Source organism: Motacilla alba, chromosome 2, assembly GCF_015832195.1.
Source record: "Motacilla alba alba isolate MOTALB_02 chromosome 2, Motacilla_alba_V1.0_pri, whole genome shotgun sequence".
Taxonomy (NCBI): domain Eukaryota; kingdom Metazoa; phylum Chordata; class Aves; order Passeriformes; family Motacillidae; genus Motacilla; species Motacilla alba.
Genome location: NC_052017.1, coordinates 4,946,502 through 4,961,126, shown reverse-complemented (window position 1 = coordinate 4,961,126; position 14,625 = coordinate 4,946,502). Strand labels below are relative to the sequence as shown.

At 43.2% G+C, this 14,625-nt stretch overlaps 2 protein-coding genes across 3 annotated transcripts in view; one reads left to right on the top strand and one right to left on the bottom strand.

The window, feature by feature from the left end:
- The window catches only part of WDR48 (WD repeat domain 48), a 29,100-nt gene extending 24,317 nt beyond the window's left edge, over positions 1 to 4,783 (top strand). The window contains exon 19 of one of the 2 annotated variants that reach the window (XM_038128098.1): positions 38 to 4,783. In XM_038128098.1, the coding sequence (XP_037984026.1) occupies positions 38 to 133 (96 nt within the window). In that variant the 3' untranslated portion in view covers positions 134 to 4,783. The remainder of the gene's footprint in view (positions 1 to 37) is intronic. The other variant, XM_038128099.1, reaches the window with a different exon arrangement.
- Positions 4,784 to 6,659: 1,876 nt separating this feature from the next.
- On the bottom strand, positions 6,660 to 14,068 carry GORASP1 (golgi reassembly stacking protein 1). Its single transcript, XM_038128100.1, has 9 exons — positions 13,845 to 14,068; positions 11,863 to 11,943; positions 10,636 to 10,839; positions 9,871 to 9,957; positions 9,401 to 9,531; positions 8,719 to 8,860; positions 8,067 to 8,211; positions 7,618 to 7,773; positions 6,660 to 7,332 (listed from the first exon to the last, which is right to left on the bottom strand). The coding sequence occupies exons 1-9, from the start codon at positions 13,905 to 13,907 to the stop codon at positions 7,049 to 7,051; spliced, it is 1,293 nt and encodes a 430-aa protein (XP_037984028.1). The 5' UTR covers positions 13,908 to 14,068; the 3' UTR covers positions 6,660 to 7,048.
- Positions 14,069 to 14,625: the final 557 nt, after the last annotated feature.

Sequence of the window (14,625 nt, the reverse complement as noted above, 5' to 3'; positions counted from 1 at the left end):
AGACTTGTGGAATAAGAGCTGCCTTTTTGCTGTGTAGGTTTTGGATCCCAACATGGACCTTCGAACTGTAAAGCACTTCATCTGGAAGAGTGGCGGGGACCTGACGCTTCACTACCGCCAGAAATCGACGTGAGGGCAGCGCGGACCCAGAGCAGTCATGACTGACTTGACCTTGCTGTGCTGGTTCCAAGAGTAGTTCTAGAGCAGCCCTGAACCCCTAAGGTAGATGAGACTTCTAATGCCTCAGTATGGACGGGAAGTAAACATTTAATTGAAGTGACTAATAGACCTGTAATATAGAAGAAAAAAAAAAATCTATATGACTTAAACTAAAGTCTGTCCTAGTCTCAGTCAATGAGATGGGAGGTCCCTGAGTGGTTTGTGTTGTGTGAGGTGTACAGAGAGTGGATGATAACCCAGTGCAGACTTTTGCTTCCTTCTTTTTGCTTTTGGTTTTTTTCCAGAACATAATCCCCTCATCTGCTCGTGCTCGGTATCAAACAGGTTTGGCCGTATTAGTCACTGTTCACAATGTAATTAAGAACTGCACACAAGGTATTTTTAGTACATTCCATTCATAAAGTTCCAGCAATGATTTCTCCCAGGTTACTTAAGCATTTCTACCACTGAAAGAAATTTGGAAAAGAAAACACCAGAAAATAGGTATTGCATACTTGAATGAATGGGCCCATTTAATTGCAAGCCAAGGGTTAACATGAGAATTGTTATAATTGCTTTAGAGAGCTGTTGACATGCAAGATAAGAACACTAGAAAAATATCAGAGCAATGTGAGTCCAGTGATGCTGTGCATCATTATAGAGTGAACGTGCTTTGCAGCAACTTAGAGATTTTTTTTTTTTCTAAATATATATAACTACTTCCTGCACTGTGTCCTAAGTGTTTTAAAGACACACTAGTCTAATTTTTGGTAACTGTGCTCCAAAAGTATGTGACATTTTGTTAAAACTTCAAACCATTCTGATTATAACTTCATATGTTTAATGTTAAACTTTAAAAACTTCTCAGCAGATTTCATATTCATGAGATAAAAATTTTGATTCTTTTTTTTCTGAGGTTTTATATGCAATTGTTCTTTTGTTAGAGATTTATGCAGATCTTGTTTTCACTGCTATTTCTAAAAATCTGTGACTGTCATAGGCTCATGGTAATCTTTTATAGAAGTTTAACTTATTGGGGGGAGGGAGGGTAAGGGCCTTTCAGCTTTTTGTGAGGAAAATGTGGGGATATCCCAGAAAACCATTTGTAGCCAGATTTGAGCAAATTACAAATCCTCATAGAGAAATGGTTTAAAAATTACTCTTGTCTGAAGCAGAAGCACAAGTGCCTTCAAGGGGCAGTATATTATTGGAGTTTCTTCAGGAGACACATGCTCTAGCCCTTCCTGTATCTTGTCATCAAGATTTAGGTTGAGGCCTAAGGAAAGTCCCAATAAATTATATTACTGGGATTGTATTGGTCAGACAAAAAGTAAAGTATTTTTCATCATGTTTTATTTGAAAAAATAGTCAAAATATAGTCCAAATAGTCATTCCCTTCTGCACTTTAAACCCAGCAAAACAGGTTCATTGCTTAGACAAAACCATGGTTCAGAATTAAGCTAGCATGTCTTTTCCTATCTTTTGAGAATCAGGTTAAGTTTTCTATCCCCATTTCTGTGTATGCTTAGTTTGACACAATTGTGCTTTCACTGCACACTTTTAGTGCTATTTGTGAATTAAATGGTTAAACAAAACTGTAACTTTTATTGGTAAACTGTCCTGACTTGTATTTATTAATAGCAAGGGTCTTTGTCTGTTCCAATAGGCACTGTTTGGGTTATGTTTTGTTTCCTGGTTGTCTTCCTGTCCTATTGTATACATTGGAGTTGCTCACAGTAATTTTTTGTTTGAAATCAGCCCAAGGTTGTAACTTTCCTTCTGTTTTTTTCTTTCTAACCATCCCAAAACACAGTAACAGGAAAGATTAATGGAAGAGTCTGCAATGCCAGAAGGGTAAATGATGTTTCACAGTTGTATAGAATAAAAGGCTTTAGTTAAAATATTTTCAGTTGTTTTGTGTACTAGATAAATTGTGCAATTTTGGAGCTGGAATGTATCAAAGGGCTTTGGAGTGCTTTGAAGCCTCAAGTAATACAATGGCTGAAGAAATGGCAATGCCTTAGCAGATCATGTGTATCTGTGAAGATTATCTGGTAATGTGGTTGAATGTAAGAATTTCTGAGGTGAGCAGTCCTTCAGATGTGAGCTCTGAATCCTGTTGAGGGGAGAATGTCACATGGGCAGTGCTGCTTTTGTTCCATGAAAATATTTTGTGCTAACAAGTGACCCATGCCAGTTGCTGCTGAGCTGTCTGAGTGTGGAAAGGTTGTAAGAGGCACATGGGAAACCAAGCTGGGTTTCCTGGTGTAGAAAATGCCAGGACAGAACGCTCAGAGCTTTTGCTGTGGGAATTGTCAGCTGAGCTGCTCAGAGCACACAGTAATTCAGTGCCCAAATGTGCTCCCAGGTTCCCATCTCTGATTTACATGATGTATAAAGTGAGAGAAGGGTGGTTTTTTTTGCTACTACCTTTTATATTCTGTCACCTTTTCTGGAGTTGTGCTCTCTGTAACCTGAAGGCAGAAGGAGGAGAGCATTGAGTTAATATGAGAGTCACAGCCCCTGGGAACATTGTGAGCAGAGTTTGATTGCCAGAATCACAGGGAAGGCTGCAGATTTGCAGAAGTTATTTAATTTCCAAGTTCATAATGGGAAGGAGTTGTAAATCTGGTGTTTAGTAGTGCAGCCTGTCTCCCAGAAAAGCATTTAAATTTTGTATGACAGGTAATTTTTTATTCTCTTTTTTATGGGATGGGGCTGAAAACAGGAAAGCTTGGCTCAGAACTTGTAGCTGAAGTGTAAGTATCATTTTAGGATGAGAAAAACTGCTTGAAGGATTTACCAGTAACTTTAAGAAACACTGAAAGAATATTCAAAATTACCTCTAGGCAGAAAATTGGTGGACTCCCCTTCCCTAGAAGTGTTCTAGGCCAGGCTGGATGGGGCTCTGAGCATCCTGTTCTAGTGGCAGGTGTCCCTGCCCATGGCAGGGGCTTGGAACTGTATGAGCTTTATTTCAGAATCATAAATGGTTTGGGTTGGAAGGGACCTTAGTGTAGTTCTAACTCTTGCTCTTGCAATTTATTAGTTGGATTGTCCATGTATTCCCCAGGAGAGCGGCAGCCAGGGACTGGCAGGGCAGTTACTGGTATAGAGACTTTACGCCAGGAGAGGTCCTGTTTGATTCAAACTTTATCTCTAGAAATTTATTGACCTTGACATTTAGAATCAATCTTTAAGCACATGATCTTACACTGTGGATGTGGTGCTGGCTCCTGAACAGAGCCAGGTAGAGTCACTTCCCAGCTGGATAACAGAGCTGTTGGGAGCACACACACAATTCACAGCAAAGTGGTTGATTGAAAGAGCTCCCTGTGCTACAGTGGAGGTTTTTCTGTACAGAGCTGTGCAAACACCATGCAGAGCAGAGGTGCTGACTAGAGCCTGGGTGGGACATGTCTGATCTCTCTCTGAGGATATTGTGACACTATTCTAAATGTCTTTTTCAGGGGACTCTGAATGCTTAATTACATTTTACACATGTAATATGTATGTAATATGTAATAATTACATTTTGTAGCTTAGCAATGTAACTTTGAGCAAACAGTTGAAATTCTGCTACAGCAGAAGCAATGCCACTTAGTGTTTGCTAAGGCAAAAGCCAAGAAGGAAGTTGTGTGGGCAGTGCCCAGGAAATGGAAGGTGCTAATCAATGCGATCAGTAACCTGTAGCTGCTTTCTCTTAAGAGCCTGTTCTTGTGTTACTGCTTGGAGGTGAAAATACTTGCCTGGTTTTGGGGGAAGATGGAGAATGCATGCTAAAGTACATGAGCCCACCAGTATGTGTGAGTGGTGGGATCTCTGCTCAGCATTGCAGAGATCCATTTTCCTGCAGCATTTCTGAGTCACAGCTCAGAGAAGCTCAGCCAAGTGTGGCTGAGCAGCCTCTGCACAGAGCCTAGAGCAGTCCAACAGGAGCTTCAGTAGATTGTCAGGCCTGCTGTGAAGGTTTAAGAGGGAAAATTAAATAATCAATGCCTGAATTTGGTGTTAAAATAGTTCTACTAGTAGGTGCTCAACCTAAAGACCATAAACACATCCACAGTCACTCATTCAAGTTCAGCCAGAATTAGTTCAGCATCCATATTGCTGTTAATAATGAGATTTGCAAGTTTATTTCCTTGTCATGATCTTGGGGGTTTACAATCATTCCTAGTACAGGGTTATGCTGTATGCAAAGTTCCCATGGATCAAGTTAGCCTCAGCTGGGGCAGGGCTCAGCCAGCTTTCTGTGGCCTTTGCTGAGCAGAGGTTTGAGCAGCCAGGTGGGAGGAGATCCCATGGCTCAGAGGGCTCCTCGTGGCTCAGCCCCATCAGCCCTGGGTGCCGTGGCATTGGCAGGAGCAGGGCTCAGTGGAGATAGGCTTTGCCTAATCCTCACTCTAATGCCTGAGCTGCTGGGAGCCTCTGTGGATTTAACGTCTGCCAGGCCTGTGTCCTCAGGCTCAACTGGTAATTTTAGGAGCAGCTCAGGTCTGGCAGCTCATCCTGTTGTGTCTGGCCATACAAACCACCCTGTTGCTGTAACATCTGAGGTGACCTCCCCCTCCTCCTGCCTTTGTTCTACCCTTCTGATGCTGCCCAGATAATCCTTGTGTCTGCAGAAGAGCTGCTGCTGTTGGGTTTAGAGATCTCTCAAAGTTTACAGAGAGAAAGGTCACATCCAGCTCCTGCTTACCTGGAAACAGATCTTTGGGACAGCAGCAGGCTCAGTGCCTGTTTGGTATTGGCTCTCCATAGGTGCTTCTCCCATTCTTTTTAGGTTTTATTTTGAAACTAAGATTCTCACTTTGCACCTACAAACAGGAGTACTCTCCACTTGCTGGGCTGCAGCTGTGAGGGACTATCCAAGAGAAAGGAAATTTGATGAGGAGGTCCAACTCTTCACCTCATTTAGCATTTGAATGATCAGGTTTCAGGTTTGGAGAACACCACATTCTCTGGCTCAAGGTTTAACTACTTGGTTTTCCAAACCCCTTCCCAGAGCCACTTAACATAACACACAGAGGCTGGACACAGACTGAAGTAAGTTTTACCCATTTATTATGGTGACATTTGAAATCTAGCATGAGTTTTGACATTTCCTGCTCTTAGATTTCTAAAAGGTGTTTATGGTACAGAGTCACTTAAATGAGCTATTACCCTCTCATGGCCATTTTTGAGAAAGATAAAGGACTATAAACAGTCCTAAATAAACAACATGAATAAAACACCACTGAGGTGTCTTCAGGCATCAGGCTCCAAGATCAAACAAACCTAGGAATAGTTTAAATTACGTTTATTTTTAGTGTTTGGCTGTTCACCCTTGTAACAGTCAGCTGGGGGAACAAAATAGGAAATTTATTTTAGCAACATACGAAATAAAACTGGCCCACAATTAACAGACCCTTTAGCAGACTAGAATCCACTGTCAAATCTACTGCCTTTAGTTAGAGCTTAATACATTCTTTAAAGCAACAGGTGCTTTGACAATCCTGTTCAGAACTACTGTACTTGCAGTATTTCAGACTAACAACAGATCAAGGACAGATTTTGTTTTTTGTCAGGGTGGACTCATTGGAAGCCCTCATGTGCTGTGACTTTGCCTGTGACTTCAGCACCCTGTGGCTGAAGCTGAGCTGTCACAGGCAAACCTGTGGGACCGTGAGTCCCCCCACATCAGAAACAGCTCACTGACAGTGCAGAAACAGAGCAGGAGCCAGGGCAGAGGAAGTCAGGCAATGTTGTGCTAAATAAGTGTACTTTAGTTTATAGCCTTGTACCCCATTCTCTTCCTTTACAAAGGGTTTTCACTGCAGTAGCTCTATTATTGCCTATCAGCAGCTTTGAAATTCCATGATAAATCACTGCCCTGAGGATTATAAAACCATCCATGTCTTCCATTGTTTGTCATGCTTGCTGTTACATTCAGAAGTGATTTGGAGACAAAAGCAAACAAAAAAAGGCTACAAAAACCAATTGCTGGTGCTGCACAACAGCCCTGTTTTAAACGTAAAACAATTTATATAAAAATAGTTGTGAGTAGATAGAAAAGCACAAAGGAAAGCACAAAGGAAAGCTATTTCTTTGTCACTACAGAAACCAAGACATTCAATCTTTACCAAAAAGATTCATCACCCCTACTTTAAAATCATCTTCAATTTTATTTCTAGTACCCACCATCATTCCCTCCCCCCTCATTGTTTATTTAAGTGCAAGGCCAGCACCTGGTCCACTCAGGAGCAGAAGTGAATGACAGGACCCACCACCATGGCTTTGTCCCATTTGAGGCTGCAATTTCAAACCCCATTGTATTTCTTTCCTGCCCAAGTAGGGATAAAGAAGGTACATGAATGACTGTTGCAGAGAAGGGAATTAAACCAAGAAAAATAAGAGTCTAGTAAGTGTACTAGAGCAGTAAGTGAAAGTATCTTAGTGTCAGAAATGCCTTGCAAATCACAAGAACAGTCTAACCAAGATTAGAAAAGCTTTCTAACAGATCAAAACTATAAATATTTTTTTAATGCCATCAAATGTACTGATAAAAATCATTACTAAGTGTCACTGTTCAGGCACAGTGCCTTTGTAAATACATTCAGGAGCTTTTCTAGGCAAATGTGAATTCTATATCTTGACATTCTGCCAGTGTCCATCTTGTTTCTGCATCAATTGCTCTATTGATTGAGTGATTTTGGACAGCATTCAAATTCTGAGCACAGATCAATCCATTAAACAGTGATTGGAAAAGACAACAGGATATGTACTTCATGTGATTTCTCTTCTAGTATTGTCTACACTAACAAAATAGATTAATTGTAATTCTTTCAAGATCAGAAAAATATTCCAAGCTGCAGCATTCAGCAGTCTGTAAACAGCAGCAGGGTCCATTTCACTCAGGATCTTGTGCAGCTGCTTCTCCTTTCTGCTCACTTGCTGCTCCATGCTCTGGTGTCTCTGGAGCAGTGGGTAACGAGCTCTCAATGCTGTTCACAAGCACCTTGGACTCCTGGTTATCAGCATCAGTTCCTAGTGTTGTTTTTGAAGAAATGTCATGAGGAAGATCAAGAGAAGGTAAAGATGGAATTGAAGGCAGGAGGTCATCCAGGGTGGGCTGCTTGCCTGATCCTTCAGGATACAGGGTTGAACCTTCAGGGTCCAAAGCTGAGGTGTTTTCTGGGAAATTGAGAGAGTTTGTAAAAAAACAAAACATCAGGCTAACAGACAGTGCCTCAGCATTTTCATTTAAAGAAAGAGACCCACGTGCTATAAACTTAAGGAAAAGCACATTCAATTTTTCCATTTCTAAACCTGATTTCTGCTACTTTTTCCATCCCATTTTTGCAATTCTTGCTGCTTTCTATTAAAATTTGCCTATTTCCAAAAACTGTGATGATGAAGTGAGCATGAATTGGTGCCATTCCAGAAATAAGACCCAAAGGAAATTTTGACTGCACTTACCAAAATAAGCAGAGGCTTCACTCTTTGGCATTAGTGTTTCAGAGCCTACAGAAGCCCCTGCTGCTGGCATGTTGAAGGAGGCAGATGAAGACAGGTTGGACCCTTCTGTTAAGCTTGTGAACTCAGAAACTGAAATTCCAGACATATCTAGAAATCCTGAAGGAGAAAGCAAGTATTAGTTAGATGCAACACAAAATTCTAGATTCAAAAGGACATATTCTATCCAGACTGAAGTCAGTGAAATCCCCTTCTTACTAAATGCAAATAAATTTAACTTCCCTGGTACCCAAATTCTTTAGCTCTGAAATCCAGGAAAGTCAAAAACCTCAAGGAAAACCACCACCACTGCTCACAGTTCTGAATTTAAATCTCTAGCTTGTTTAAGATCATATTAATTTATTTAGACATACTCTAAAGAATTGGTAAAAAAAGCACCCAAGAAAACTTACCTGGATCCATAACTCTCCGGAGAGGGGGAGGAGGAGAAAGGGAGCTTTCTGGTGAGTAACCACTCATTTCCTGCTCTGTGGAATGATCCAAGTTCATAACTGCTTCAGAGCTGTCATTCTGAGAGGTAGGTGCCAACAATGGAGTCTGGAATAAGACAGCAAGAAGTGAAAACATTGTTTTACATCAAAAGCTTCACCTGTAACCAACCCTCCCATGAAGGCATCCTGCCTGTCTCCACATGCACCAGTTCAGAGAGGAGCTGTGAAGCTGAAACTGAAAGACAAACACCACTCAGGACATGTTCCAGCTCAGCCTTTTAAAGCCTGTCTGTTCTCAGAACTTGGTTCTTGGAGATGTATCTTTCTCCTAGTGAAGTAGGTGTTCTAACGTGATCCTCATTGACTGGCACAGCTGTAGGATGCAAGACTTGAAAAAGGGAGAAAATATCTGGCAAGAATTTATATCAGCTGACACTGGTGATCTGGCACCTGCTCAGCAGCATCAGCTCTCCCTTTCCCTTCACCCAACTCCATTTCATTCAACAAAATTGAATGCTGTACTCAGACATTCTGTATTACCACTGTCCCAAACAGCAGAAAATTTTGAAACTCCAAAGAATGTGGCAGAGGTTGGAATTTATTTTTTTCCTACCTCTGTGTAACCATTAGTGGATGGCAGAGGAGTTCCAGTTTCTGGTGAGGGTGTAGGTGATTTGCTTTCTGGCTTTTTCCTTGATGTCGTGGACTGTGTTGGAATTCTGTGCAAATAGCCATATCCAATACCACAACCTAAACTGTACAAGAGATAAAAATCAAGACACAAAAAACGTGCTCTTAACAAAGCTAATTTTTTTAATTTTGACTTTTTTAAACAAGAATAGTTTGTGTCTTTTATTTATAGCAGGGAATACCTACCTGCAAGAATTTCCACTAAAGAGTACTCAAGGAACACTCTGCAATCAACTTTGAGACATGCACAGCTTAGCTTTCAGTGAACTATTGTATATCTTTAAAAAATATTTAATCTGACCTGATGTGGGTTTTGTTCTTGCTTTAGCTGAATGTTTTGACTGTGAGAATGCAGATAATGAATCTGCTAATGGGGGAACTCAAAACAGGAGTTCTTCCTTTGGATTCAACTTGAGCAGGATTAGATCCTGAATGTGCCCAATTCCTACTTCTTAGCTGATTTAATGTAAAGATTAACAGTTTTGGGTGGCAAGTGTGAGGAAACAAGGCTTAACTTGGAAACACCAATAACTGATAGTAGTAATACTCCTAACAGGAGCTCATTTACAGCAAGCGTAAAACCTGTCAGCAAGAGAGATCAGTACCTTCCTTCTCCACCCCAAGCTCCATTGGGAGTCACAACTACCTCCCGGATGGAATCTGCCTCAGTGTTATAAACCATCAGCTTCAGAGGCTTCCCCTCATGGGATTCAATCAGGGAAAAGAAATCCTCTGACTAGAAAAAAAAAAGATAAAAAGTAGTAGTTAATAAACCCATATGTGCAAGTCAACATTTTACATAGTTATTTACTCAATGTGAGATATTAAACACCCAGAGACAGAAAAATCACCAATGTAGTTTGATGTTTAGTGGCAAATTCTATTTATTGCCATACTAAAAAGAAAGATAAACATTATCTTAACAATAAAGCTTCTGTCATAAACATCAACCTTCCAAAATCCCTCATTGCCACCCCCATGTGTTTGATGAGATTTATACAAAACCCAAATCCTACAACAAACACTTGGCAGGCACAAAGACAATCACTGCTGCTGGGAGGAACGTGCACCCTACCTCCTGCAGAATCTGATCAGACCCAACAACGTAGTCAGTGTAGGGCTGGAGACCAGCCAGAGCCGCAGGAGACGAAGGCTCCACATCCTGTGAGAGAATGACACGAGTCATCTGCACCCCAGCACGATAAACTACCAAGATCAAAAAGAACAACTAACTCCCAGAGCAAGGAGGGAAAGAACCATTTGTTAATGGGATAAAAAAAGTTCTCAAATAGTCTACATCTACCTGTTAAACATGCTGAGTAAGAAAGATGTAGAACATGATGAGTAAGAGAATCTTACCAATTTAAAATTGCATCCCCTGAAAATGCTGAGATATTGCATTTACTTAAACAATCAGAAACATAAATGTTCTTTCCTACTCAGTTCTACTCTTTCAGCTCTTCCTCTTAATTTTAAAATAAATCTGTGGTGCTTTTTGTAACATTTAAATTACTTCAGTGAAGTTTAGCCAACTTTACAGAGATACCAGTCAGGCCAGAATCTTTTTACTTTTGCCACTGATTCTTCAACACAAAACAAAAAAACCCTTCCCACCTATACTGTTTGGTCTGCTTGGGATGGAGTTATTTTTGTCACTGTCACTGGGAGCCCTGACAGCCACCCACTCCACGTCCCTACTCAAACGGCTCAGACAAACCTTCAAGACAGTGTTCCCTTCCTCTGTGTGGCTGCATCACTGCACTTCACACTAGTGCTGAACATCCCGCTGTAAAACAAGGCTACACAAACAGTAACGAGCCAGCCAAGCGCTGCGGCTCACCAGAACGTGCCACACGTGCTCGTTGGCTCCCTGGAAGCTGCAGAACCTCACGCTGGCTCCGAGGAGGCCCTGTCCTCCCCACATGTTACTGGGGATCACCTCCACCTCCCGGATTTTCATTGTTTTGATGTTGTACACCTCCAGCTTCACTGCTTTCTCAGCGTTTGCCTTCAGCAGGTCTTTCAGCATATTGTTCTCCTTGTTCTGTAAAGCAGATGCAGGATTAACATTATTTCCAGTTGCACCAGTAACAGCTGTGGCAGAATTTGAATACAAAGAACCAAGACTATCAAGTTTAGGCTCTGTGGTTCACAAACAATCCCAGCAATTTCCAGTTCAATTTTCTTTTACTAGAAGGCAGTCAGTACTGTCGACACACATCCCTTTACATAAGTACTTCCTGTTATTCCATTTCATCACTGGCATTCCTGTCCTTCACAACTGCTGTTTAATAATACCAGCAGTATCAGATGCCAACTGTAGTCTAACAGTGAGCTGCAACATTTCACTTTGTGTCTCTGAGCCCCATCCCTCTTCAACAGCCCTCCAAAGTCACTGCACGCTGTGAAAGAATAGCTTCATGTCTGTCATGTTAGAAGATTAAATGATCTTCCCCCAAAATCTGCCCTTATAATGATCACTTCCCAAAAAAGACATCTCCTCTCATAAAGCCAGGACAAACTTAATGAATTCAGCTTGAGTTAGGGTGGAGCAGACAAGGCAAAGCTCTGAGCCTTTTAAGTAAACTAACAAAACCCCAACCAAAACCCAAAAAAAACCCCATCAAACCAAAACTCAACTCTTGTCATAACACACAGGAACTGTGCTCTTGGTCTCAGAAGTATAAGTAGACACACTGATTCTTTTCCATGTTTTATCAAATGTTGAAACAACTTTGTTTAAACAAATGTTGAGCTCTGACTATTGACTCACCAGTTCAGTATTCACCTTGTGGTAGAAAATATGTACAAATGAGCAATAACAAAAACATTGTGTCAACCTGCTGAGAAGTTAAGGTGAGTAAAGGCATAAACAAAACCTTTCCTTCAAACTTGGGTCTAGCCAAAGAGACTCTGAAACGCTGCAAGTTTTACTTTACTTTTAATGTCCAATGGGAAAAGTTTCTCTGCTTGTGACAGTTCTGGTTTTTACCTTTCATCATCACTACAAGTGCCCACAGTTCATGTGAGGTGGAAAACAACACCACTGAAATCATCCCAGACTTACAAGCCTCGTGTGTCCTATGGCAATGATGAAATCAAAGAAAGGTTCCAGTCCTCCTTGTTGGGCTGGGGAGTTCTCCTGAACCTGCAGAACACAGATTTTATTGTTATTCTACACTGGCCTTCAGTTACATAAGTGAAAGTGTTAATCTTTCCACTTGATTCAATATTTACTTTTGAGTTGAGCCAGAGATAAGGTCCCAGATGACCACCCTCAAGCAGCAGCCCATAATTAGGCTCTCACTTTGGTATAACTATGAACAGATATTCAAATCAAGCTGTAAAAAGCATGTTTTGAACCCCAAACAAGACACAAATGTTGTGATTCAGAGTTCACAGCCTGGAATTATTAAATACTGAATACTCTGGAGAAAGGCTTGGCTTTCAACGTGCTGCTGCAGGAATTTCTCCTATGGTTCTAACAACCTGAGCACTGTGAGAGTCCCCACTTGCACCAGAGCCGTTTTTCCATGAACACAAGGGACAGCTGGCTTCCCACATTTCCAGCCCACTGGAACAGGAATATTTACACAAGCACACACCTGCCCACAAGTTCTGCTCAAGAAAACTGCCACCACGTACAAAAGATTCCTAAGAAATACGAGTTGGGACATCTCAATTTCTTTAGAACCAAAGCTGTCATAGAAGAGATGCCATCACTGGAGAGAATACCCATAAAACACATTCGTACCAGGAAAAACCCCTCCAAAAGTCTGCAATTACATTAAACCCACCCACTTCAAGGTGCACTGACAAAGCAAGATGGTGTTAAGGAATCACTACTGACAGTTTGCTCTTGACTTCGCCTTTTGTAAACTCAGCAGCCCTTAACCTGAGATAGATTTGACTCCTGAGGGCCAACTCACAATTTTGGCATAAAATTAAAACCCAGGCATCATCTAAACTGAGAAGTTCATTGCGAGGAAAGTTAGATCTTATATTTGGTCTGGTGTCACCAAAATGCTATATATATGTATTTGCTTTTTTTTTTTTAATAGATAAAGTTGTATTGGTATGGGGGCTTTCGCTGGTAGAACTGCCTATAAAAGTTATAAAAATACATTTAATAGCATAGTTACTTCAGTAAAAGCTTCTAAATAAAAAATAAGAATAAAAATCGTGCTTTATTTCTAAACAGTCTGAGCACTGTAACCACAGTGACTGAGCACTGTAACCACAGCTGGAGTCGAAGTATTAACTTTTATCACAGCCCTGAAGTGCCTCAAAAGCAAACACGCAGCTTTATACTGATGCTGAGAAACGGAATGCAGATGAAGTGGAAGCAGCACATGGCAGCAACGCTCCCATCCTTATTCCAGGGAGGGAAAATACCCACTAAAAGAACCGATAACTCATGCAAACAGCTGTTCTCTGCCCATCCTCAAACTTCCCGGTATGCTTTTACACCTCTGTACGCGCAGACAGTCTGCTAAAGAGAGGAGTTACATCAGACTTGCATCTGGGAGAGGGAAAACATCTCTGGAGCGGGAATTAACCCCTAACGCGATCCTGTGGAGATCCAGGGAGAGGGAAAGGAAGGAAGAAGAGGAAAAGGGAGAGAGAAGAGCAGAGAGACCAGGGAGAGATGGAGAGGTGCAGAAAGAGAAGGGGAACGGGGAGGGGAGCAGAGAGAACAGAAGTGGAGCAGGGAGGGAAGAAGCGCTGTTCCGAACTACTCCCGAACTACTTCAGGTTCCCCGAGAGCAGCCCCACAGGCTCCCCCAGGCTGCTCGGCGCCCAAGTCCAGCCGGTCGCGGCCCGGAGCCACCGGGACGGGCACTCGCAGGTACCGGGAGCAGCGCGGCCGCCCCGCCCCGCCCCTGCCGGCGTGGCAGCTCCGGGAAGGAGCCGACAGCTGCGAGCCGGGGCCACCCGGCCACCACGGGCGGGGAGCGGCAGCGCGACCCCGCCGGAGCCGCCCCAGCGCCCGCCGCCCCTCGCGGCCCTCCCAATCCCCCTCCGTCCGTGTCTCCGCGGCCTCCTCACCCCGTGCACGTGGAAGCCCTCGGCGCCGCCGCCGGGCCCCTCGGAGCTGGAGCCCAGCCCCATGGCGGCACCGCTCCGCCGGGACCCGAGCGGAGCCGGCCCTCAGGCGGCCGCGGCCCCGAGCACCGCCCTGACGCCGCTCCCGCAGCCCCGCGCAGCCGAGCGCCGAGCGCAGTGGCGGGACACGGCGGAGCGATGCGGGAGCGCGGCTCGACTCTGCGCCCTGGCGCGTGACCGGCGGGGAACGCCCCCTAGCGACGGGGGCGGGGCGGGAGAAGCGAGGCGTTGCTGCGGAGGGCGGGGGCGTGGCTAAGACTAAGGGGCGTGGTCTGTGTTGAGGGGCGGGGCCAGAGCAGGGGGCGGGGCCAGCGCTGGAATCCCAAAATCGCGGAATTAGGGAATTTTTTAGGTTGGGAAAAAACTCTGAGATCACTGAATCCAACCCATGAACGAACACCACCGTGGGGCGGCCAATGGCACTTCAATCTTCCCTCAAGCACCTCCAGGCACGGTGGCTCCGCCGCCTCCCTGGGCAGCCCCTTCCAATGTCTGATCAATCCTTTCCACGAAGAAATTCCTCCTGATGTCCAACCTAAACCTCCCCTGGCACAGCTAAGGACTGTGGAAAAAAACCCCAAACTCACCCACTACTGTTCTCATTCTAACAGCCTTTAAAAATCATCCCCCTGTTAGTATAATCCAAAAAGATATTATTGCTAATTTTTTAGCAATACTGTGTTTCTGTTCCTCTCTGTCGGCTGAGAATTGTGCTCAAGAAGAG